General features: G+C 39.1%; 1 protein-coding gene and 1 pseudogene across 5 annotated transcripts in view; both read left to right on the forward strand.

Moving 5' to 3' along the window:
* CEP70 (centrosomal protein 70) overlaps positions 1–23,367 on the forward strand; it is an 80,392-nt gene that overhangs the window by 51,294 nt on the left and 5,731 nt on the right. For all 4 annotated transcript variants that reach the window (XM_082654108.1, XM_082654109.1, XM_082654111.1 and 1 more), the window contains 2 exons: positions 5,576–5,681; positions 22,540–22,710. In XM_082654108.1, the coding sequence (XP_082510234.1) occupies positions 5,576–5,681; positions 22,540–22,710 (277 nt within the window). The remainder of the gene's footprint in view (positions 1–5,575; positions 5,682–22,539; positions 22,711–23,367) is intronic.
* On the forward strand, positions 590–1,130 carry LOC309822360 (TM2 domain-containing protein 1-like; annotated as a pseudogene). The gene has a single exon. The product of its transcript is annotated as a TM2 domain-containing protein 1-like (transcript).

The following is a 23,367-nucleotide window of genomic DNA, read 5'->3' on the forward strand; positions in this document are numbered from 1 at the left end:
CACTAATTCAGTGTACATGGTGACTTTATAGAGTATAACTACCATGAATAATGAGATTTGATTGTGTATATGTTTTTTGTTATTCATTTGGGAACTGGTTTTTAGAGTGACTTCACTATTAGACTTTAAAATTGTGATTCAGAACCAATCCCTGCTATGTATTCCTGTTGAATTTTGAAGAAATGATTTGCATTTTGAATAAAGGATTTGTGTTTTTTTTTTAGAAATTTACATTTGGAATTTAAAAAAATCTGTCATTAATTTGTTTTTAAGTTTGGAACTTTTGTGGTATCTAGATGTGAAACAGAATTAGGAATGTTAGATAACTTGCCCATATTGCACAGGAGGTGGTATGTGGAAGAACTTGGAAAGAAATCAGGTCCATACCCAAGCATTTGGACTCTCAAGCTCACACTCTTAACCACCACACTGATAACTAAAACCAAACAGAACACCCAATGAAAAAAACTTTTTCAATGTAAAAAATTTTCAAATTTTTCTTTTCTGCTGGGGCAGAGGTAGAATATTTTTTTCAAAGAACTACTGTGATGTTAGGGAAATAATCAAAAATAAAAATCTCCAGGGGGATGCGCTGGTCCCCAGCATGGCGGCCGCTTGGCCCTCCGGGCTGGTTGCTTCCAAGACTGCTGCTGCTCGGCTCCTGGCTGTCCTGTGGGCTGTGTCAGTAACCATAGGACCTTGGGGAGCTGCTGCCGGCGGCAGCAAGGAGTCACTTAAGTGCGAGGACCTCAAACTGGGACAGTATATTTATAAAGATCCAAAAATAAATGATGCTACACAAGAACCAGTTAACTGTACAAACTACACCGCTCATGTTCCATGTTTTCCAGCACCCAACATAACTTGTAAGGATTTTGGTGGCAATGAAACACATTTTACTGGAAACGAAATTGGTTTTCTCAAGTCTATATATTACCGAAATGTGTTTGTTAAAGTTTTACACTGTAGGATTTTGTGGAATTGGGAACCTAATTGATTTCATTCTTATTTCAATGCAGATTGTTGGACCTTCAGATGGAAATAGTTACATTATAGATTATTATGGAACCAGACTTACGAGACTGAGTATTACCAATGAGACATTTAGAAAAATGCAGTTATATCCATGAATATTGTTTAAAAGAAACAGATTTGGGCCTCCTTGATTTTAATAGAGAGCTCTCTGTGTGTAGATTTCCAGATTTTCCTTTTTCCGTCTTCACATACCACATTATGGATTCTGTTTAATTTTTTGTTGCTGATGTTTTTGTTTTGTTGTGTCAGTTAAAAACATATTATTCTGCGATTTATTTAATAGAGCTTTGAGATTTATATGATAATACAGTCTTTCTTAGGCTACTGTCTCTATGAGATAGATAGCTTATTACTCTGATATTAATGTATTTTCCAAAGGCAAGTTGCCACTTGTCCTTTTCGCTTCTGAAAAATAAAAGTATGACTTATTCAAAAAATTAAAAAAAAATCTCCTGTCAACCCAGTGAATCCTCTCCACATATGTAGGAAAAAAAAGAAACAGTTTTATATAACAGTTGGAATAAATATCCAGCCAGACTGCAGTGTGCATTAGAGGCAATCTGCTAAACAGATTTCAAAGACCGAAAGAAATCTCACCCTTTAATATAGCCAGGCAGATATGCAGTCCATTACATACATGGAATTGTCTTTAACCAAAGGAAAAATGAAACGTATTGTATCTTCATGACAAGGAGGAAGTTACAGTTTAGAGCCAGGAGCATAGGCTAAGCTCCAACAGGGAAAAGGAGACAAGGCACCCTCTTCCCTGATGTCCACCTTTGAAGAGATGGTTCTAAGGTTCCCAAGAAAGACATTGCTAGGTATAAAATTGGCAGGAGGCTTATGTAAATTTTAACAAGATCTACATACTTCTTAGGATTTATAACTACAGGTTTTCCAAAGGAAATGCTACAAGAAAAGGAGAGGAAAGTCTCTCCCCCCACCCTTATTTTTAGAAATTTATTTATTTATTTATGGTTGCATTGGGTCTTCGTTGCTGTGCACAGGCTTTTTCTAGTTGCGGCGAGCGGGAGCTGCTCTTTGTTGCGGTGCGCGGGCTTCTCATTGCACTGGCTTCTCTTGTTGCGGAGCACAAGGCTCTAGGCTAGGCGCGTGGGCTTCAGGAGTTGTGGCATCCGGGCTCTAGAGCGCAGGCTCAGTAGTTGTGGCGTACAGGCTTAGTTGCTCCGCAGCATGTGGGATCTTTCCGGACCAGGGCTTGAACCTGTGTCCCCTGTATTGGCGGGCGGATTCTTAACCATGGCGCCACCAGGGACGTCCCTCTTTCCCTTTTATAACTAGAGAAAATTAATTTTTTTTCTTTAGTCTGTAGTTACCTTTCAACTAACCAGTCTTCAAATATCAAATTAATTTAACATGGGAAAGCTTCTTGTTTGAGTTAATATTACAAACAAGTTGGTTATAAAATTCTGTTGCTGGGAAGTGATCAAATAGGTCTGCCAGTGCAAGATAACCAAAGGTACTACACTAATTCCATTTAATTTTTCAGTGGTATTTATATTTTGCTAGAAGAAAATAAAATCAGAATTTCATCACCCTAGTGTTGAGCTGACAGGAGTTGAGGTGGTCAGTTAGGAAAATGAGCCAAACTGAAATTAACAATCAAGGCTTTACTGACTTACTGCAGTAATATAAGAAAGAGGCCAAAACAGGACTGGCTCCTTGGTGTTCCGTTTTTCCCCATAGAATGGCATCAGGTAAGGGTCAATAAATGACATGCTGCACAGATGACTCCTGTTTTTTCATGGGCCTAGGGGAAGGGCAGGAAGTGGAAAAATACTGAGTCAGAGTGGAAAAAGTGTTTTAGTTAAGGCTCCCCCATCCATCCCCCAAAGAGAACTCCAGAACAGGAGTCACCATGAGATTATGGAAAGGCTTCAACAGACACAGTTAAAAGCTATGAAGTGTCTGCACATAGAAACTTATCAACATAGTTTTTAAGTTGGGAGTACAGTTTTCTGGATTTCCAGACTCCACAAAGAAACATAGCTGTTGCTGCTAGCTATGTGGAATGGGTGTCTGCTAAGTATGTAAAGAATTCCTTAGCCATTTTAGGAGACTTTTATGGCCTTCAGGCTCTGCTCACTACTCTGGAGACTATAAAACAACCCTGGAATATTTCTGAGTACAGCATATTCTGTTCAAACACGGGTTTCTAAAACACCAATTAAGTCATATGCAATTGGAAAATAAGGGAATGATTAATAGTATAACATAGAAGTTGAATTGTTTACATGCACTTTTTTCCTAGGTACAAGGAGTTAGAATAGCAGTATAGTATAGACTTCAGAAAGGGGAAAGCTTTGCTAGTACATAGGCACCTGCCCTTTCAGATCTATCTTAAGAAAATTTAAAATGAGAAACTGCACCCAGGGCTCCCTCCCTGACCCTCAGCATTAGACAGACTATAGGCTGGAGGCAGGTTGCGCTTCTTTCCTCACCTATTTTAACCTCAGCTTCTTTGGCCAGGAGCAGGTTGCCCTTCTTTCCTCACCTATTATAACGTCGGCTTCTTTGGCCAGGAGCTCCACTTCCATCTTCATAGTTTTGGCATCCTCAAGCCAACGTTTCTGCTCTGTTGGCTGTGCATTTGTAATATCGCCTGAGGCAACCTCCAGACATACTTGAGCTGTCTAACTTATCTCCTGAGGCACCAATTATTGTTTTTGTTAGCTGTCTAGTTATAAAGCTGCCTCAGTTTTAAATAGTCTGGTTGCTAACACTTACTTTTCTCCTGAACCCTGTTATTTTCACGTGTGGTTTTGCAGAATACAAAAGTTTTCAGGAGTATTATGCTGTGGCAAATATTTACTGTGAGACTAGGTGAACCAAAGGTCAATTCCCCATGAATCCCTAGCTTTTACTAATCCTTACCTTCTGTAAATTTAGAAAAACAATGGGATTAAATAAATTAATACATGTGAGTGCTTAGAAGAGTTCCTGCATAGAGAAGTTTCTCAATAAATACTAATTATTGTCATCACCAGGCTCCCAATATATGTTAGTTATTATCGTTATTACATTGAGGGTATCTCTTTATTCACCTAATTAATTGAATCACATTTCATTTCCCAGAGTGACTGTAAGCTAGTATATGCAATGATATATATATTCAGGTTACTATACTGACAGTTAAAATATTATATATCCATAGTATAATATTTATTAATCATACTTGCAAACAGTTCATTGATAAATTAAACTTTTCCACCTGAATGAAAGGTTAACTAACATTTAAATTCAGATATGTCAGTTGACTTGTAGTCCCACTATAGAGCTGTTGGCTTTTCTGTGTCACTTTTGTATTCTAGACAGTATGCTCCTGGCACTGCCTTTAGGCAAAACTGTCAAATATGTGAATATGGTAAATAGATGGGAAGTCAAGTGGAAAATAGATTGTGAGGTCTCTGTGTCTATTAGAGGAAGGAGGTTGACTTTTTATCTAGAGCTAATTCTGTTTATTTTGTTTCTGGCATATGCTCACCAGAGAGCAGAGAAAAGCAATTGAGTGAAGATCAAGGGGAATACATGTGAGTGAAGGAGATAATTGTAAGGTGGTAGTAAGAGATGAGGTAAGAAAGGAGTCCAGAGGAATATTGGGTTAGGACTACCAGCATGGAGAAGTTCAAACCTAACCCAAGGAGATTGGATTTAGTTTAAAAGTAGTGGGAAGCCACTGTTTTTAGTAGGCAAATGACACGATAGAATGTCGCCATTCTATTTTACAAACAGCAAGTAAAGCTTACTAACGAGTCATGGAATCAGTTTTAATGGGTCAGGGTTCCACAGGAAACTGATAGGCATACTGGTTAATTTGAAGTGGGTTTAATAAGAGACTTTTTTCTAAGGCATGGTGGGTGGGGGAGAAATATTTACTACAGCCTTGACTTCAGAGATATTTGGAGAAGGGCTACTAGGTGGATACACTCGTGTTTTTAGGTTTCTGGACAAAGAGACTTTCCCCCAGAGTTCTGGTAGCCACCTGGGACAATGGTCTCTTGGGTTTTCATGCCCTCTTGACGGACAGGTGTCACTGTTGTCTTCTCTTCGGCACAAGAGGACTATGAAGAAGGAAGGACCAAACTGCCTAGCTCTTGCTGCTGCAGTGCCCAAACTGTTTTCCCTACCCATTGTTTGTTGATTCCCTTACCTACAGCATCAAGCTTGGAGTACCTTGGAACTTGCTTTCATCCTTTACTGTAGTTCTTTCCTATTCTATTTTTTATAAGTGCTGGGGACTGGTTAGAACTTTCTTCATCAGTCTGATCCCTTTAGTTTTCAGGGATTCCTTCTATATTGTGTCTGTTAAGAGGGTCTTCTTGTTTTCCAGTGACAACATGGCTTAAAATTAAAAAAAAATTTATGCATATATGCATGTATGTGCATGCACACAAACACGCATATATATGGAAAATGACAAAGCTTTTGGGAGGGTAGCTGGATCATTGGCTTATTTTTGTCATCTTAATCCAGTGTCTAGTAAAGCATTTTGTATTATCTTGGGTTTTTTCCCCTTTAGATTACAGGATCTTATCAGTCAAAAAAAGGCTGAGGACAAAGACGGAAAAGATGAGCCCAGCAAAGATGACCAGCAGCAGACCCTAACTGACCAGAGATACTTTCAGGTATTGAACAGTTGACAGAAAGACTGGGGTTTACAGTGAACCTTGGTTACAATCACAGTATAATGAATGATCAATTGGTAAGGAATACTTGTATCCTTTATTTGTGTTGCTTAGCCTGTCTCGTCTTGCCATGACATGCTACTTGGCTAAAAGTGGTAACTTGACTGAGAATTTGTCTTACCCTTGAAAAGAGACTTTGGCCTGTTCAAAGTAGGGTAGTGAAAAGCTGATAAGATTTTAACAGATTTTATAATCCTTTTCTCTACCTACTTAAGCCATTTCCCTTTTTATTGTTTTTGTTTTTGCTGTTGTTGATATTATTACATAAGTAAATCTATTTCTTAAGGTCCTTGTATGCTTTTTTTAAATTTAGATATTTAGTCCATCTGAAATTTAATTTTCTATGTGGTATGATGTAAAGATCTAACTTTACTTGATTTATAGACCATTTATTATTGAATAAATGAGCAAGTAAGCCTGGTAGTTTACTGACTGAACTGGGCCTGCACTCATATTTTATTGGGCCCATACAGGTTTTTTTAAACTTTGAATTAATTACTAATTTTTTTTTAATTAAGGGATTTTTATTTAAGTCCTTATTTCTAGTTTCTCTTAAAAAACCAAAGAATCTGGCAGCAAATTCTTGCATAGTCGTTATCAGCACAGAATTAGGCCTTTCCCCTGTCACATATGGGCATGTGCTCTTCAGTTAGCCACAGTCCCACCCCGTCCTTGCTTCACTCATTTATGCTCTTACCTGGCTTCTATAGGCATTTGAGTTTGCAGCTTCTAGTTGACTATTGTTTCTCTACTTTACTGAATTGAAACGTATATCATATACCATATGCCCTTAGATGCATAGGTTTGTTTCTAGACTCTCTAGTCTCTTCCATTTCTATACTAATTTCTGTAGCTTTATAGTAGGTTTTGATACCTTTTAAGGTAAGTGTCTTGTTATTGTTCTTTTAAATTTTTTCCTTGGATATATTTTTAGCACATTTATTTTCCTGTATGAATAATTTGTCAAATTCAAAAATAGATCCCATTGAGATGAGCTGAAATTGAGTTAATGTTTTAGATTAATATTTGGAAAAATAATACATTTACAATTTTTTTAAAAACTTTATTTATTTGTTTGGCTGTGCCAGGTCTTAGTTGCGGCATGTGGGATCTTTAGTTGCGGCATGCGGGATCTTTAGTTGTGGCATGTGGGATCTTTATTGCGACATGAGAACTCTTAGTTGCGGCATGTGGGATCTAGTTCCCTGAACAGGGATCGAACCTGGGCCCACTGCATTGGGAGCGTGGAGTCTTAGCCACTGGACCACCAGGGAAGTCACCACATTTACAGTTTTGAATCATCTCACTCAGAAATATGTCTCTAATTTTCTTTGGGTCTTCCTTTCTAGCTTTCAATAAAGTTTTATATATTTTTAAATTTAGCTTTTGCATATTTTTTGTTCTGTTTATTTCCTAGGTTATCTAGTTATCTTATAACTTTTATTGCTATTATGAATGGGATCCTTTTTCCATTACATTTTCTAATTGATTGTTGCTGGTTCTTTGTACATCTCTGTGTTGACTTTATGTTCAGGCACCTTTGTGAAAACTGTTTTGTTTTAGATAACTCTCTTGTATCCACTATATAACTAAATTTCATTTTGTTTCTTAGATTTACTTTGAGAGGGTTTGTTCTTTCATCAGCGGAATTAAACCATTCATAGACACTGAGACCAACTTATATATCTGCTTTTATTCCTGATATCTTACTTTCTGTTTTCTATTTACATGGTTTCTTGTTCCATTCTTTTCTTTCCTGACATTTGCTAGGTGGAGATTCCTTTGCTCTTTTTTTCTCTTCAGGTAGGTAGGACAATCATCATCTTAATCATTTTCTATTCTTTTAATGATTACCCTTAAAAACGTTTTTTTTTTACCCATACCAAGAGTTTGTCAGTACCTGCAAACCCTTTCTGAATAAGATGAGACCTGTATTGTGACTTTTCTTTCATAAATTCTAGTCTCTCTGGGAATTTTTTATTTTGCCATTTATTCATTGTTAATACATCTTTTGCTGCCAATCATCAGAGTGTGGCTAAGTTATAAAGAAGAATATATACCTCTAGGAAATCTTGGGGCTTTGCTCTATCGAAAGTGCTCGACTGGGTGATTTTGGGGCACCACTATCCAGAAGTGCTGGTGTCCAGATGCATTTTCCTTTGCAATGAAGAGTTGTGCGCTTCAAAACCCTCCAAGATGGATTAGTAATCCTGCTTTATAGGAAAGGAAAGCTCTCCATTCTCGGCCACTGGCCACCCCTCTCCGGAGGCCCTGCTATCGCCCAGGTGCTCCAAGCCGGAAGGGCACTTTTTGGGAATGACCATGCTCCGTGGAGGGACAGAGCCGGCCCCCAGCTTCTCTACACAGAGCCCTCTCCACTAAAGCTCCAGAAATCGAATACTGTAATTGCCAGAAGAAGCATTAAAAAAAAAAAGTCCAGCCACTAACCTCACATGCAAATGGAATAATCACTCTGGATTCCTCATTGTGAGCTGCTCTCCATACCCTGAATTACCTATGAATTCCATCTTTTTTTTCCTTTGAATTTGCATCTCTTCAAGACACAAAATTAAAACAAAATTCACACTAAATTGGATTTTAAATGATCTTCCTTTTATTTATCCTTCGTCTTTCTTATGTGGATATGCAAGTGAGAAGACTGAGACTGGATATTCCCAACATGCTCACTCCCTTAATCTGTCCGTCTAGAGGTTTGGCTTCTACAAACCAAGGCAAGACTCCAGCATCCATGACCTTCCCTGAATTCCAAAGGGCAGATTCGAACAGTTGCTAATCAAGAGAGGAGTAGCCAACAAACCACCTGAGGCAGGATTGAAGGGGCCAGAGAAGATCATCAAGATTAGGAGACCTGAGATGAGATTAAAGGAGTGTAGGCCCGGCTCACACCCTAATCTTGTCAGAGACCCCACCTTTGACCCACTGTTATAAACCCCCTGATCAAATCCTCCCAGATCAATTGCAGTGTGGAGCGTAGTGCTCCAGTAGATGGCCTGCCAAGCTGAGGTGATGGGCACAGCCGTTTCACACTAGGAACTCTCATCTGAAGAGCAGGGTGCAATTCAAGTGAAACTAGACAAACACAAAGGAAAAGAAAAAGAGATACACAGGTGTTCCACCAGATGTGGCACTGCCCACCTGAAGGACAAGATCCAGCCCCACCCACCAGAGCACAGGCACCAGTTCCCTCCACCAGGAAGCCTACACAAGTGACTGAACCAACTTTACCCACTGGGGGCAGACACCAAAGGTAACAGGAACTGTATGAACCTGCAGCCTGCGAAAAGGAGACCCCAAACACAGTAAGTTAAAATGAGAAGATAGAGAAATTAAGAATTCTCTAGAAGGAATCAATAGCAGAATAACTGAGGCAGAAGAACGGATAACTGACCTGGAAGATAAAATAGTGGAAATAACTGCCACAGAGCAGAATAAAGAAAAAAGAATGAAAAGAATTGAAGACAGTCTCAGGGACCTCTAGGACAACATTAAATGCACCAACATTTGAATTATAGGGGCCCCAGAAGAGGAAGAGAAAAAGAAAGGGTCTGAGAAAATATTTGAAGAATGTAAAATAGATAGCTAGTTGGAAGCAGCTGCATAGCATGGGGAGATCAGCTTGGTGCTGTGTGACCGCCTAGATAGGGAGGGTTCCAGGGAGATGCAAGATGGAGGGATGTGGGGATACATGTATACCTATAGCTGATTCACTTTGTTATACAGCAGAAACTAACACAACATTGTAAAGCAATTATACTCCAATAAAGATATTTAAAAAACAAGAAAAGAAAATATTTGAAGAGATTATAATCGAAAACTTCCCTAATGTGGGAAAGGAAATAGTCAATCAAGTACAGGAAGGGCAGAGAGTCCCATACAGGATAAATCCAAGGAGAAACATGCCAAGACACATATTAATCAAACTGTCAAAAATTAACTACAAAGAAAAAATATTAAAAGCAGCAAGGGATAAAAAACAAATAACATACAAGGGAATCCCCATAAGGTTAACAGCTGACCTTCCAGCAGGAACTCTGCAAGCCAGAAGGCAGTGGCAGGACATATTTAAAGTGATGAAAGGGAAAAACCTACAACCAAAATTACTCTACCCAGCAAGGATCTCATTCAGATTCAAAGGAGAAGTTAAAACCTTTACAGACAAGCAAAAGTTAAGAGAATTCAGCACCACCAAACCAGCTTTACGACAAATGCTAAAGGAACTTCTCTAGGCAGGAAACACAATAGAAGGAAAAGACCTACAAAAACAAACCCAAAACAATTAAGAAAATGGTAATAGGAACATACATATTGATAATTACCTTAAATGTAAATGGATTAAATGTTCCAACCAAAAGACACAGACTGGCTGAATGGATGCAAAAACAAGACCTGTATATATGATGTCTACAAGAAACCCACTTCAGACCTAGGGATACATACAGACTGAGAGTGAGGGGAGGGAAAAAGATATTCCATGCAAATGGAAATCAAAAAATAGCTGGAGTAGCAATACTCAGACAAAATAGACTTTAAAATAAAGATTATTACAAGAGACAAAGACAGTACATAATGATCAAGGGATCAATCCAAGAAGAAGATATAAGAATTGTAAATATTTATGCACCCAACATAGGAGCATCTCAATACATAAGCCAGGTGCTAACAGCCATAAAAGAGGACATCAACAGTAACACATTCATAGTGGGGGACTTTAACACCTCACTTACACCAATGGACAGATCATCCAGACAGAAAATTAATACAGAAACATAAGCTTTAAATGACACAATAGACCAGATGGACTTAATTCATACTTACAGGACATTCCATCCAAAAACAACAGAATACACTTTCTTTGCAAGTACTCATAGAATATTCTCCAGGATAGATCACATCTTGAGTCACAAATCAAGCCTTGGTAAATTTAAGAATATTGAAATAGTATCAAGTATCTATTCTGACCACAAAGCTATGAGACTAGATATCAATTACAGGAAAAAAAAAACTGTAAAAAATAGTTTAAACACATGGAGGCTAAACAGTACTAAAGTAACCAAGAGATCACTGAATAAATCAAAGAGGAAATCAAAAAATACATAGAAACAGGGCTTCCCTGGTGGTGCAGTAGTTGAGAGTCCGCCAGCCGATGCAGGGGACATGGGTTCGTGCCCCGGTCCTGGAAGATCCCACATGCCGTGGAGCGGCTGGCCCTGTGAGCCATGGCCGCTGAGCCTGCACATCCGGAGCCTGTGCTCCGCAACGGGAGAGGCCACAACAGTGAGAGGCCCGCATACCGCAAAAAAAAAAAAAAAAAAAAAATACATAGAAACAAATGACAATGAAAACGCTATGACCCAAAACCTGTGGGATGCAGCAAAAGCAGTTCTAAGAGGGAAGTTTATAGCAATACAGTCCTACCTCAAGAAACAAGAAAAATCTCAAACAACCTAACCTTACACTGAAAGCAATTAGAGAAAGAAGAACAAAAAAACCCCCAGAGTTAGCAGAAGGAAAGAAATCATGAAGTTCAGAACAGAAAACAATGAAAAAGAAATGAAGGAAACAATAGCAAAATCAATAAAATTAACAGCTGGTTCTTTGAGAAGATAAACAAGATTGATAAACCATTAGCCAGACTCATCAAGAAAAAAAGGGAGAAGACTCAAATCAACAGAATTTGAAATGAATAAGGAAAAGTAACAACTGACATTACAGAAATAAAAGAATCATGAGTAATTACTACAAGCAACTCTATGCCAATAAAATGGAAAACCTGGAAGAGATGGACAAATTCTTAGAAAAGTACAACCTTCCGAGACTGAACCAGGAAAAAGTAGAAAATATAAACAGACCAATCACAAGCACTGAAATTGAAACCGTGATTAAAAATTTTCCAACAAACAAGTCCAGGACCAGATGGCTTCACAGGCGAATTCTATCAGACATTTAGAGAAGAGCTAACACCTATCCTTCTCAAACTCTTCCTAAATATAGCAGAGGGAGGAACACTCCCAAACTCATTCTACGAGGCCACAATCACCCTGATACCAAAACCAGACAAAGTTGTCACAAAAAAAGAAAAGTACGGGCCAGTATCACTGATGAACATAGATGCAAAAATCCACAACAGAATACTAGCAAACAGAATCCAAGAACACATTAAAAGGATCATACACCATGATCAAGTGTGGTTTATCCCAGGAATGCAAGGATTCTTCAATATATGCAAATCAATCAATGTGATACACCATATTAACAAATTGAAGGATAAAAACCATATGATCATCTCAATAGATGCAGAAAAAGCTTTTGACAAAATTCAGCACCCATTTATGATAAAAACTCTGCAGAAAGTGGGCATAGAGGGAACCTACCTCAACATAATAAAGGCCATATATGACAAACCCACAGCCAATGTTCTCAGTGGTGAGAAACTGAAACCATTTCCTCTAAGATCAGGAACAAGACAAGGTTGCCCACTCTCACCACTATTATTCAACATAGTTTTGGCAATTTTAGCTATGGCAGTCAGAGTAGAAAAAGAAATAAAAGGAATCGAAATCGGAAAAGAAGTAAAACTGTCACTCTTTACAGATGACATACTATACATAGAGAATCCTAAAGATGCTACCAGAAAACTACTAGAGCTAATCAATGAATTTGGTAAAGTAGCAGGATACAAAATTAATGCACAGAAATCTGTTGCATTCCTATAAACTAACGATGAAAAATCTGAAGGAGAAAATGAGGAAACACTCCCATTTACCACTGCAACAAAAAGAATAAAATACCTAGGAATAAACCTACCTAAGGAGACAAAAGGCCTGTATGCAGAAAACTATAAGACACTGATGAAAGAAACTAAAGATGATACAAACAGATGGAGAGATATACTGTGTTCTTGGATTGGAAGAATCAATATTGTGAAAATGACTATACTACCCAAAGCAATCTGCAGATTCAGTGCAATCCTTATCAAACTACCACTGGCGTGTTTCACAGAACTAGAAGAAAAAATTTTAGTTTGTTTGGAAACACAAAAGACCCCGAGTAGCCAAAGCAATCTTTTTCTTCTTCTTTATAAATTTATTTATTTATGGCAGCATTGAGTCTTCATTGCTGGGTGCGGGCTTTCTCTAGTTGTGGTGAGCGAGGGCTGCTCTTTGTTGTGGTGCGTGGGCTTCTCATTGCAGTGGCTTCTCTTGTTGCGGAGCACAGGCTCTAGGTGCACGGGCTTCAGAAGTTGTGCAGTGTGGCTTCGGTAGTTGTGGCACATGGGCTCAGTAGTTGTGGTTCGTGGGTGCTAGAGTGCAGGCTCAGTAGTTTTGGAGCACGGGCTTAGTTGCTCTGCAGCATGTGGGATCTTCCCACACCGAGGCTCGAACCCATGTCCCCTGCATTGGGAGGCCGATTCTTAACCACTGTGTCACCAGGGAAGTCCCCCAAAGCAATCATGAGAAAGAAAAACGGAGCTGGAGGAATCAGGCTCCCTGACTTTAGACTATACTACAAAGTGACAGTAATCAAGACAGTATGGTACTGGCACAAAAACAGACATATAGATCAATGGAACAGGATAGAAAGCCCACAGATAAACCTATGCACATATGGTCAGCTTATGTTTGATAAAGGAGGCAAGAATATACAATGGAGAAAAGACAGCCTCTTCAATAAGTGGTACTGAGAAAACTGGACAGCTACATGTAAAAAAATGAAATTAGAACACTTCCTAACACCATACACAAAAATAAACTCAAAATGGTTTAAACACCTAAATGTAAGGCCAGACACTTTCAAACTCTTAGAGGAAAACATTGGCCCGAACAGTCTATGACATAAATCACAGCAAGATCCTTTTTGACCCACCTCCTAGAGAAATGGAAATAAAAACAAAAATAAACAAATGGGACCTAATGAAACTTAAAAACTTTTGCTCAGCAAAGGAAACCATAAACAAGACGAAAAGACAACCCTCAGAATGGGAGAAAATATTTGCAAATGAAGCAACTGACAAAGGATTAATCTCCAAAATATACAAGCAGCTCATGCAGCTCAGTATCAAAACAATAGCCCAATCCAAATGTGGGCGGAAGACCTCAATAGACATTTCTGCAGAGAAGATACACGGATTGCCAACAAACAAATGAAAGGATACTCAACATCACTAATCATTAGAGAAAGGCAAATCAAAACCACAATGACCTGTCACCTCACACCAGTCAGAATGGCCATCATCAAAAAGCCTACAAACAATAAATGCTGGAGAGGGTGTGGAGAAAAGGGAACCCTCTTGCACTGTTGGTGGGAATGTAAACTGATACAGCCACTATGGAGAACAGTATGGAGGTTCCTCAAAATAAAAATAGAACTACCATATGACCCAGCAATTCCACTACTGGGCATATCCCCTGAGAAAACCATAATTCAAAAAGACATGTGGGCTTCCCTGGTGGTGCAGTGGTTGAGAGTCCACCTGCCAATGCAGGGGACACGGGTTCGTGCCCCGGTCCGGGAAGATCCCACATGCCGTGGAGCGGCTGGACCCGTGAGCCATGGCCGCTGAGCCTGCGCGTCCGGAGCCTGTGCTCCGCAACGGGAGAGGCCACAACAGTGAGAGGCCCGCGTACTGCAAAAAAAAAAAAAAAAAAGTATCACAATATTCATTGAAGCACTGTTTACAGCTGCCAGGACGTGTAAGCAACCTAAGTGTCCATCGACAGATGAATGGATAAGGAAGATGTGGCACATATATACAATGGAATATTATTCATCCATAAAAAGAAACGAAATTGAGTTATTTGTAGTGATGTGGATGGACCTAGAGTCTGTCTGTTATACAGAGTGAAGTAAGTCAGAAAGAGAAAACTAAATACCGTATGCTAACATATATATATGAAATCTAAAAAAGAATGGTTCTCATGAACCTAGGGGCAGGACAGGAATAAAGATGGAGATGCGGAGAATGGACTTGAGGACATGGGGAGGGGGAAGGGTAAGCTGGGACTAAGTGAGAGAGTAGCATTGACATATATACACTACCAAATGTAAAATAGATAGCTGCTGGAAAGCAGCTGCATAGCACAGGGAGATCAGCTTCGTACTTTGTGACCACCTAGAGGGGTGGGATAGGGAGGGTGGGAGGGCGATGCAAGAGGGAGGAGATATGGGGATATATTTATATGTAAAGCTGATTCACTGTGTTATGCAGCAGAAACTAACACAACATTGTAAAGCAATTATACTCCAATAACGGTGTTAAAAAAATAAAAAAAGATTAAAAAGAAAAAATCCTCCTGGATTAGGACACATAGGTTTTCGAGGCAGAAGTCCAGTATGACCCCATTGCCTGGCAAAGTAATAAAGCTATCCTTTAATACTTCAGCACTGCCCCCCCAAAAAAATAAAAGAAGAAGAATATACTCTGTTGTCAATAATAATTCTGTGGAGGGGAATTAATTCATTTTTCCATTAAAGGGATGTGTTTAGGGTCTTTTTTTTTTGGCTGTGTTGGATCTTTGTTGCTGTGTGCAGGCTTTCTCTAGTTGTGACTAGCGGGGGCTGCTCTTGCGGTGCACAGGCTTCTCATTGCGGTGGCTTCTCTTGTTGCAGAGCATGGGCTCTAGGTGCATGGGCTTCAGTAAATGTAGAGCGTGGGCTAGTAGTTGTGGCGCACGGGCTTAGTTGCTCTGCGATATGTGGGATCTTCCCGGACCAGGGCTCAAACCTGTGTCCCCTGCATTGGCAGACGGCTTCTTAACAACTGCGCCACCAGGGAAGCCTTGGAATGTGTTTAAATAGAAGTGAAATGTTGAATACACTCTGTTGAACTAACTAACTAACTAAATAATAAAAAAGCTCCAAAATAAACATCTCAAATCATATTACCAGGAGACCTGTGAGTTGTAACTTGAAGTATGAGTAGGGACAAAAATTCAGTATGAAAACGGTATGTTGTCTTTATACTTTATAATTCCCTGATATTAGGGAATTATTCGTTTTTTATTTATTTATTTTTTTATTTATCAAATAGCCTGGGCTTGATGGTGGAAACAAAGGAAATGGCATTACTCTTCTCTCTGTTTATTTTTGAAGTATTTTTTAAATTTATTAATTTATTTTTGGCTGCGTTGGGTCTTCGTTGTTACACGTGGGCTTTCTTTAGTTGTGGCAAGTGGGGGCTACTCTTCACTGCGGTGTGCAGGCTTCTCATTGTGGTGCCTTCTTTTTGTTGCAGAGCACAGGCTCTAAGCATGCGGGCTTCAGTAGTTGTGACACGCGGGCTCAGTAGTTGTGGCTCACGGGCTCTAGGGCGCCGGCTCAGTAGTTGTAGCGTACGGACTTAGTTGCTCCGCAGCACGTGGGATCTTCCCGGACCAGGGATTGAACCATGTGTCCCCTGCATCGGCAGGCAGATTCTCAACCACTGCACCACCAGGGAAGCTCCAACTCTTCTCTCTTTAAAGTGGTTGTTTTGAGTCTCCCTTTCCCGTTCTTGAATAATATATAAAGTAGAACTCATAGCTTTTGGCAAGGGGGTTATAGTCACATATTATACATATCAGTATATTTAAACTTCAGTCCAAGCATTGATGATGTTAGGGAATTATTGGGTTTTTATTTTATTTTTATTATTTTTTCTTGAAGTATAGTTGATTATAATGTGTTAAGTTTCTGTTGTACCACAAAGTTATTCAGTTATGTATATATCCATATATATTCTTTTTTATTATAGGTTATTACAAGATATTGAATATAGTACAGTACCCTGTACTATACGGTACAGCCTTGTTGTTTATCTATTTTATATGTAATAATTTGTATCTGGTAATCTGAAACTCCTTGTTTATCCCTCCCCCAACTTTCCCCTTTGATAACCATAAGTTTGTTTTGTATGTTTGTGAGTCTGTTTCTGTTTTGTAAACACATTTATTTATATCATATTTTAGCTTCCACATATAAGTGATATCATATGATATTTGTCTTTTCTGTCTGACTTACTTCACTTAGTATGATAATCTCTAGGTCCATCCATGTTGCTGCGAATGGTATTATTTCATTCTTTTTTATGGCTGAGTAGTATTCCATTGTGTATATATATGTACCATGTCTTCTTTATCCATTCACCTGTCTATGGACATTTAGGTTGTTTCCATGTCTTGGCTGTTGTAAATAGTGCTGCTGTGAACATTGGGGTGCATGTGTCTTTTTGAATTATAGTTTTCTCAGGATATATGCCCAAGAGTGGGATTGCTGGATCATGTGGTAAATCTATTTTTAGTTTTCTGTGGAACCTTCATACTGTTTTCCACAGTAGCTGCACCACCTTACATTCTCACCAACAGTGTAGGAAGGTTCCCTTTCCTCCATACCCTCTCCAACATTTGTTATTTGTAGATTTTAATGATGGCCATTCTGACCAGCATGAGGTGGTACCTTATTGTAGTTCTTTTTTTTTAACATCTTTATTGGAGTATAATTGCTTTACAATGGTGTGTTAGTTTCTGCTTTATAACAAAAAAATATGGAATGCTTCACGAATTTGCTTATCATCCTTGCACAGGGTCCATGCTAATCTTCTCTGTGCCGTTCCAGTTTTAGTATGTGTGCTGCCGAAGCGAGCACTCATTGTAGTTTTGATTTGCATTTCTCTAACAATTAGCAGTATTGAGCATCTTTTCATGTGCCTATTGGCCATCTGTATGTCTTCTTTGGAAAAGTGTCTATTTAGGTCTTCTGCCCATTTTTTGATTGGGTTGTTTGCTTTTTTGTTATTCAGTTGTACGAGCTGTTTGTATATTTTGGAAATTAAGCCCTTGTCGGTCACATCATTGGCAAATATTTTCCCTCAGTACATAGGTTGTCCATTTTGTTTATGGTTTCTTTTGCTGTGCAAAATCTTATAAGTTGATTAGGTCCCATTTGTTTATTTTTGCTTTTACTTCTATTGCCTTGGGAGACTGACCTAAGAAAACATTGCTACAATTTATGTCAGAGAATGTTTTGCCTGTGTTCTCTTCTAGGAGTCTTATGGTGTCCTGTCTTATATTTAAGTCTTTAAGCCACTTTGAGTTTATTTTTTGTTTCTGGTGTGATGGAGTGTTCTAACTTCTTTGATTTACATGCAGCTGTCCAGCTTTCCCAGCACCACTTGCTGCAGAGACTTTTTTTCCTCCATTGTGTATTTTGCCTTCTTTGTCAAATACTGACTGTAGGTGTGTGTGGGGGGAAATTATTGTTAATTTTCTTATTTATAATAATGGCATTATGACTTTGTAGAAGAATATGCCTACTTTTAAGAGCTTAAGTATGTATGAGAGTGAAGTGTTATCATGCTATCATGCAGTTTCTTCAAATGGTTCAGCTCAAAATATAGATAGAGTGAGCAAATATGGCAAAATGTTAACAATTATTGAATCTAGGTAGTGATTATATGGGTGTTTGTGATGGTTCATTTTATTTATCAACTTGACTGGGCTACAGGGTGCCCAGATATTTGGCCAAACATTATTCTGGGTTTTTCTGAGAATGTTTCTGAATGAGATGAGAAAATCTTTTTTCTCCATACCTGTCAATAAGGACCACCACTAGCGGTTTGCTTAAACTGGCAAAGCCAATAATATACCTTCACTGTCATGCCTTAGGGGTATATCAGCTCTCCAGCCCTATATCATAACTTAGTTGACAAGGATCTTGATCACCTTTCCCTTCTATAAGATATCACACTGACCAATTACATTGATGACGTTATGCTGATTGGACCTACTGAGCAAGAAGTAGCAACTTATTGGTAAGACATTTGCATGTTAAAGGATGGGAAAGAAATGTAACAAAAATTCAGGGGCCTTCTACTTCAGTGAAACTTCTAGGGCTCAAGTGGTGTGGGCATGTCAAGATCTCCCTTTAAGGTAAAGGATAAGTTATTGCTCTGGCACCTCTTACAACCAAAAACCCGGAACAGCACCTAGTAGGCCTCTTTGGATTTTGGAGGTAACATATTCCTCATGTGTTGTGTTACTCCAACCCATTTACTGAATGATCTGAAAAGGCACTAGTTTTGAGTGGGGCCCAGAACAAGAGAAGGCTCTGCATCGGTCCAGGCTGCCATGCAAGCTGCTCTGCCATTCGGGCCACAGGATCCAGCAGATCCGATGGGGCTTAGACTGTCATGGCAGGTAGGGATGCTGCTGGCAGCCTTTGGTGGCCCCTGTAGGTGAATCATAAGTCAGGCTCTTAGGATTTTGGAGAAAGATCCTGTCATCCTCTGCAAATAACTACTTTCCTTTTAAGTAATAACTCTTGGCCTGCTGCGGGGCCTGAGTAGAAGGCTTAACGGTGGGCCACAAAGTTACCATGTGACTTGAATTACCCGTCATGAGCTGGGTGTCATCTGACCCACGAAGCCAATAAAATTGGGTGAGCACAGCAGCACTCTGTCATCAAATGAAGGTGGTACATGTGAAATTGGGCCTGAGCAGGCCCTGAAGGCACAATAAATTACATGAAGCAGTGGCCAAATGCCTGCGGTTTCCCACTCTTGCTGCACTACCTTCTCTCCCCCAGCCTGCACCTGTGGCCTCATGGGGAGTTCCCTGTGATCAATTGACATAAGAAGGGGAGACTTAGGCCTGATTTACAGGTGGCTCTGCATAATCTGAAGGGACCACATTAAAGTAGACAACTGCAACACTACAGCTTCTGTCTGGGACATCCCTGAAGGAAAGTAGTGAAGGGAAATCCTCCCACTGGGCAGAACTTTGAGCAGTGTACTACCACTCCACAAGGAAGGAAAGGAAGAGAATGTCTAGAATACAGGCCATCCCTTAGGGCATCTCTTAGTATTGCCATGCCTTGTGATAAAGGTCAATGGAAAACTCCAACAACCTGGTCTAGGCAGAACTACTAATGGCCCAGACCCTTCAGGAATGAAGATTTGGATTACCCCAGCAAGTAAAGGACCAGGACCAGCTGAGGTGCTTGCTGAAGGCAAACATAATAAAAAAAAGGTAATGGAAGAAAGTAGTGATAAATACCAGCTGTGACCATATGATGACTTATAGAAATGAGGATTATAATTGTCATGTGTATTTCCTCCTTATTTGGTTATGAATATGTTCACATGGGTGTATGTATATATTTGTAAATACATATATATATATAGCAAATATCTTTGTTCTTTTCCTGCTCTTATTCTCTTATCATATAATGACTATGTCATCATATTTGAGTATTGTTATTTTTATATCATAGTTTTTAAGTTACAGGGTATCAAGGAGAAGAGTAATCCTCACTTTAGGACTTTACCTCCTCTTCTGGCAAAGGGGTTAGTACATTTTTGGTTGTACACAGCACAGTTGTATCATGTTAGGTGATCCATGATCTTGTTATTGTCTTTATTTGGAGATTAAGTATGTTTAAGGCAAAGTGTATGGGTGCCAAGTTGACGAGGGGTGGACTTGTGATGGTTAATTTTATGTGTCAGCTTGACTAGGCCAGAGGGTGCCCAGATAATTTGGTCAAGCCTTGTTCTGGGTGTGTCTGTGAGGGTGTTTCTGGAGGAGAGTAACATTTGAAATGGTGGACTGGGTAAAGCAGAGTGCCCTCCTCGTGGTGGCTGGGTCTCATCAAGTCACCTGAAGGCCTGAGTAGACCAAAAGGGCTGAGGAAGAAGGAACTTTCTGCCTGCCTGACTGCCTTTGAGCTGGGATATCAATTTTTTTTTTCCAGCTTTCAAATGTTGAACTGAAACATTGGCTCTTCCTTGGTCTCAAGCTTGTGGGAATTCAGACTAGAACTATGCCATTGGCTAATTGCTGCATTGCTGACTGCAGATCTCAGCAATTGCTGATCTCAGGACTTGTCAGCTCCTATAATTGTGTGAGCCAATTCCTTATAATAAATAAATACACAGACATTTACACACACACATACACATCCTATTGGTTCTGTTTCTGGTGAACACTGACTATATAATATAGTATTTATTGTTTATATTCTTTTTATTTTCTGTATGTTTCAAAATTTCCTTGTTGAAAAATTGGGAGAAAAAGTCATTCAAATCTCAGTCAAAACTTCAATCTCTCATCCAGTTCAAGGCTTCTACCTTATGCTTACTTTATCTCATGTCTGACCTATGCTTCTCCAAATAAGCAGTGTGGCAAGCGGGTGTGATCTGTTTCTTTATTCTCATTGCTCCCCTTCACTCCTAGTCCTCTGCTATATCTAGCTTCTTCCAGGTTGTCAGTGAGGGTGAATGTTGAGTGAGAACACAAAGCAAAAGGGTAGAATCTTTCTCGACTGGTGCTGGTATAATCTAGCACTGGTGCCCTTTGTGTGGCTAATGACCAAATACTACCTGTTTTTCTCTATCACAGAATGTGTGTGTGTGTGTGTGTGTGTGTGTGTGTGTGTGTGTATGTGCAGTTATTTCCTCTCTACCAACTAGGGACCTTGGCAACATACCATTCATTCTGTGGGCAATGCATTTTCCAGCTGATCTCTTATGAATCCCTCTCTTCCTCTTGTTCAAGTGATACTCCCTTAGGGTCCTCCAGCTATAGGTAGCTTTTTTTTTTTTTTTTCCATGAAAGCAAAGCTTGACTGTCTTCCAAAGTGTCCACTTGGTCACAGGGTATATTCTTACCATACCAGAAGAAGTAAAAGGGCAGACTTCTCTTGTTGCTGCCTCCTCTCCTTGCTCTATTCTATCTTTGACTTTATATACGTATCAGTTTATTTTTGCTGTGTAACAAACCTTTCTAAAACTTAGTGACTTAAAATAACACCCCTTTAATATTACGGTGCTTGGACAGCTGGGCAGTTCTGTTGATTGCAGCTGGGCTCCCTCATGCATCTGCAATCTGGTACAAGTCAGCTAAGTGGCTCTGGAGTTGTATTAGAGTGATTGGGTTGACTGGGTTATGTGTCTTTCATCATTCACCATCTAGCCTGGGCTGGTCCATGTGGCAGCAGATCTCAACGGGAGAGAGCAGAAATAATCAAGGCCCCTTGAGTCTTGGGCTTCAAGCTGGCACACCATAACTTCCTTTTCTGTATGCCAAAGCAAGGCCCAAGATTACCCCAGATTCAAGGAGCAGGAAATACTCTACCTCTTGATGGGAGAACCTGAAGTGTCATACTGCCAAGGGGAGAGGATGTAAGGAAGAGTAATAATTGCAGTAATTTTTGCTAACAATCTACTACGAGGTATGGGTACATACTGCTAGACATGTATGTAATCCCCCTTGGTCCACTGCCACCCTCATGGAAGGGAATTGTGCTATGACCTTCTGGCACTCAGCTAATATCAGCTCCCTGATTTCTTTTAGGAGTTCTGCTGCCCTCCTTAATCTTTGGTGTGAGGCAGAGGGAGAAGAAATACTATGTTCCTGTGCTCATTAATAATTTAATGAAGGCGAATTAATTATTTTTTTCCATTAAAATGGAATTCAAAGTAGAGTTTAAATATAATAGAAGCAAAACATTGAAATGCATGTTCTAAACCAAACAACAGCAACAACAAAACTGCTTGTTAATAAGCATCAAAAATCAAATTCTCAGGAGACCTGTAGCTTTCTATGGGAAAAAAAGAAAAATAACACAGCATTTTTCACTCACTTGTTCTGTACAGTCCTTTGAAAGACACTTGTTTTGGTGAATCCTGTCCAATGAATCTCTAACTCGGTAATGATGTTACATTGATATGTAAAGCACTCCTTTAACATATATCACTTTGATAGGACTGTGGTAAACATTTCAACTAAAAACACTGTCTTTTTTAAAGGTATTAAGGAGCATCAATTCAATTATTCACAATCCAAGAGCTCCAGTAATAATTTATAAACAGAGCAAAGGAGGAGCCCAACATTTTAATAAAGATCTTGTTCAAGATTGTGGATTTGAGCATCTTGTTCCTATAATAGAAATGTGGGCAGATCAGCTGGCTTCCTTAAAGGTAAGGGGTTGAATATTCTTTACAGGCTTTGCAAATCTGTAGGAGTCCATGGGCTTTATATACTTTTATTCTCAAGCAAAGTTTTATATTTGGTGTGCTTTTACCATAGACTTTTTCTTTATAATTGCACCTTAATGATGAAAAACGTTGGTTAATGAAAGTATCGTTATGCTCTGACTTCCTGACTTTTTTTCAAATTCTGGTGGCACGTATTGTTTAATACATTTATTTGGCACTGAATTGTGTTGCCTTGAATTGCTAAAATAGATGACTGCCTTCTTACCAAATGAAAGATTAAAGATATTAATATGTGAGGTCTGGGTATTAATTGGAAAGTGTTGAATAAGTGGAGGACTAAAATAAGAAGTTGAGAAAAGTAAGAATTTCCTGTATTTCTTTCTGTATTCTAGAGTTGCACTGTCTAATACAATAACCACTAAGCCACAAGTAGCTTTTGATCTCTTGAAATGTGGCTAGTCCCAACTGAGATGTGCTGCAGGTATAAAAATACACACTGGATTTAGAAGACTTATTATGGAGGAAAATAGTTAAAATATTGATTATCTGTTAAATGATAATATTTTGGATATATTGGGTTAAATATATTATTAAAATTGTCACCTACTTCTTTTTACTTTTTTAAATGTGGCTACTAGA

This window comes from Grampus griseus, assembly GCF_964374135.1.
Source record: "Grampus griseus genome assembly, chromosome: 5".
Lineage (NCBI taxonomy): Eukaryota > Metazoa > Chordata > Mammalia > Artiodactyla > Delphinidae > Grampus > Grampus griseus.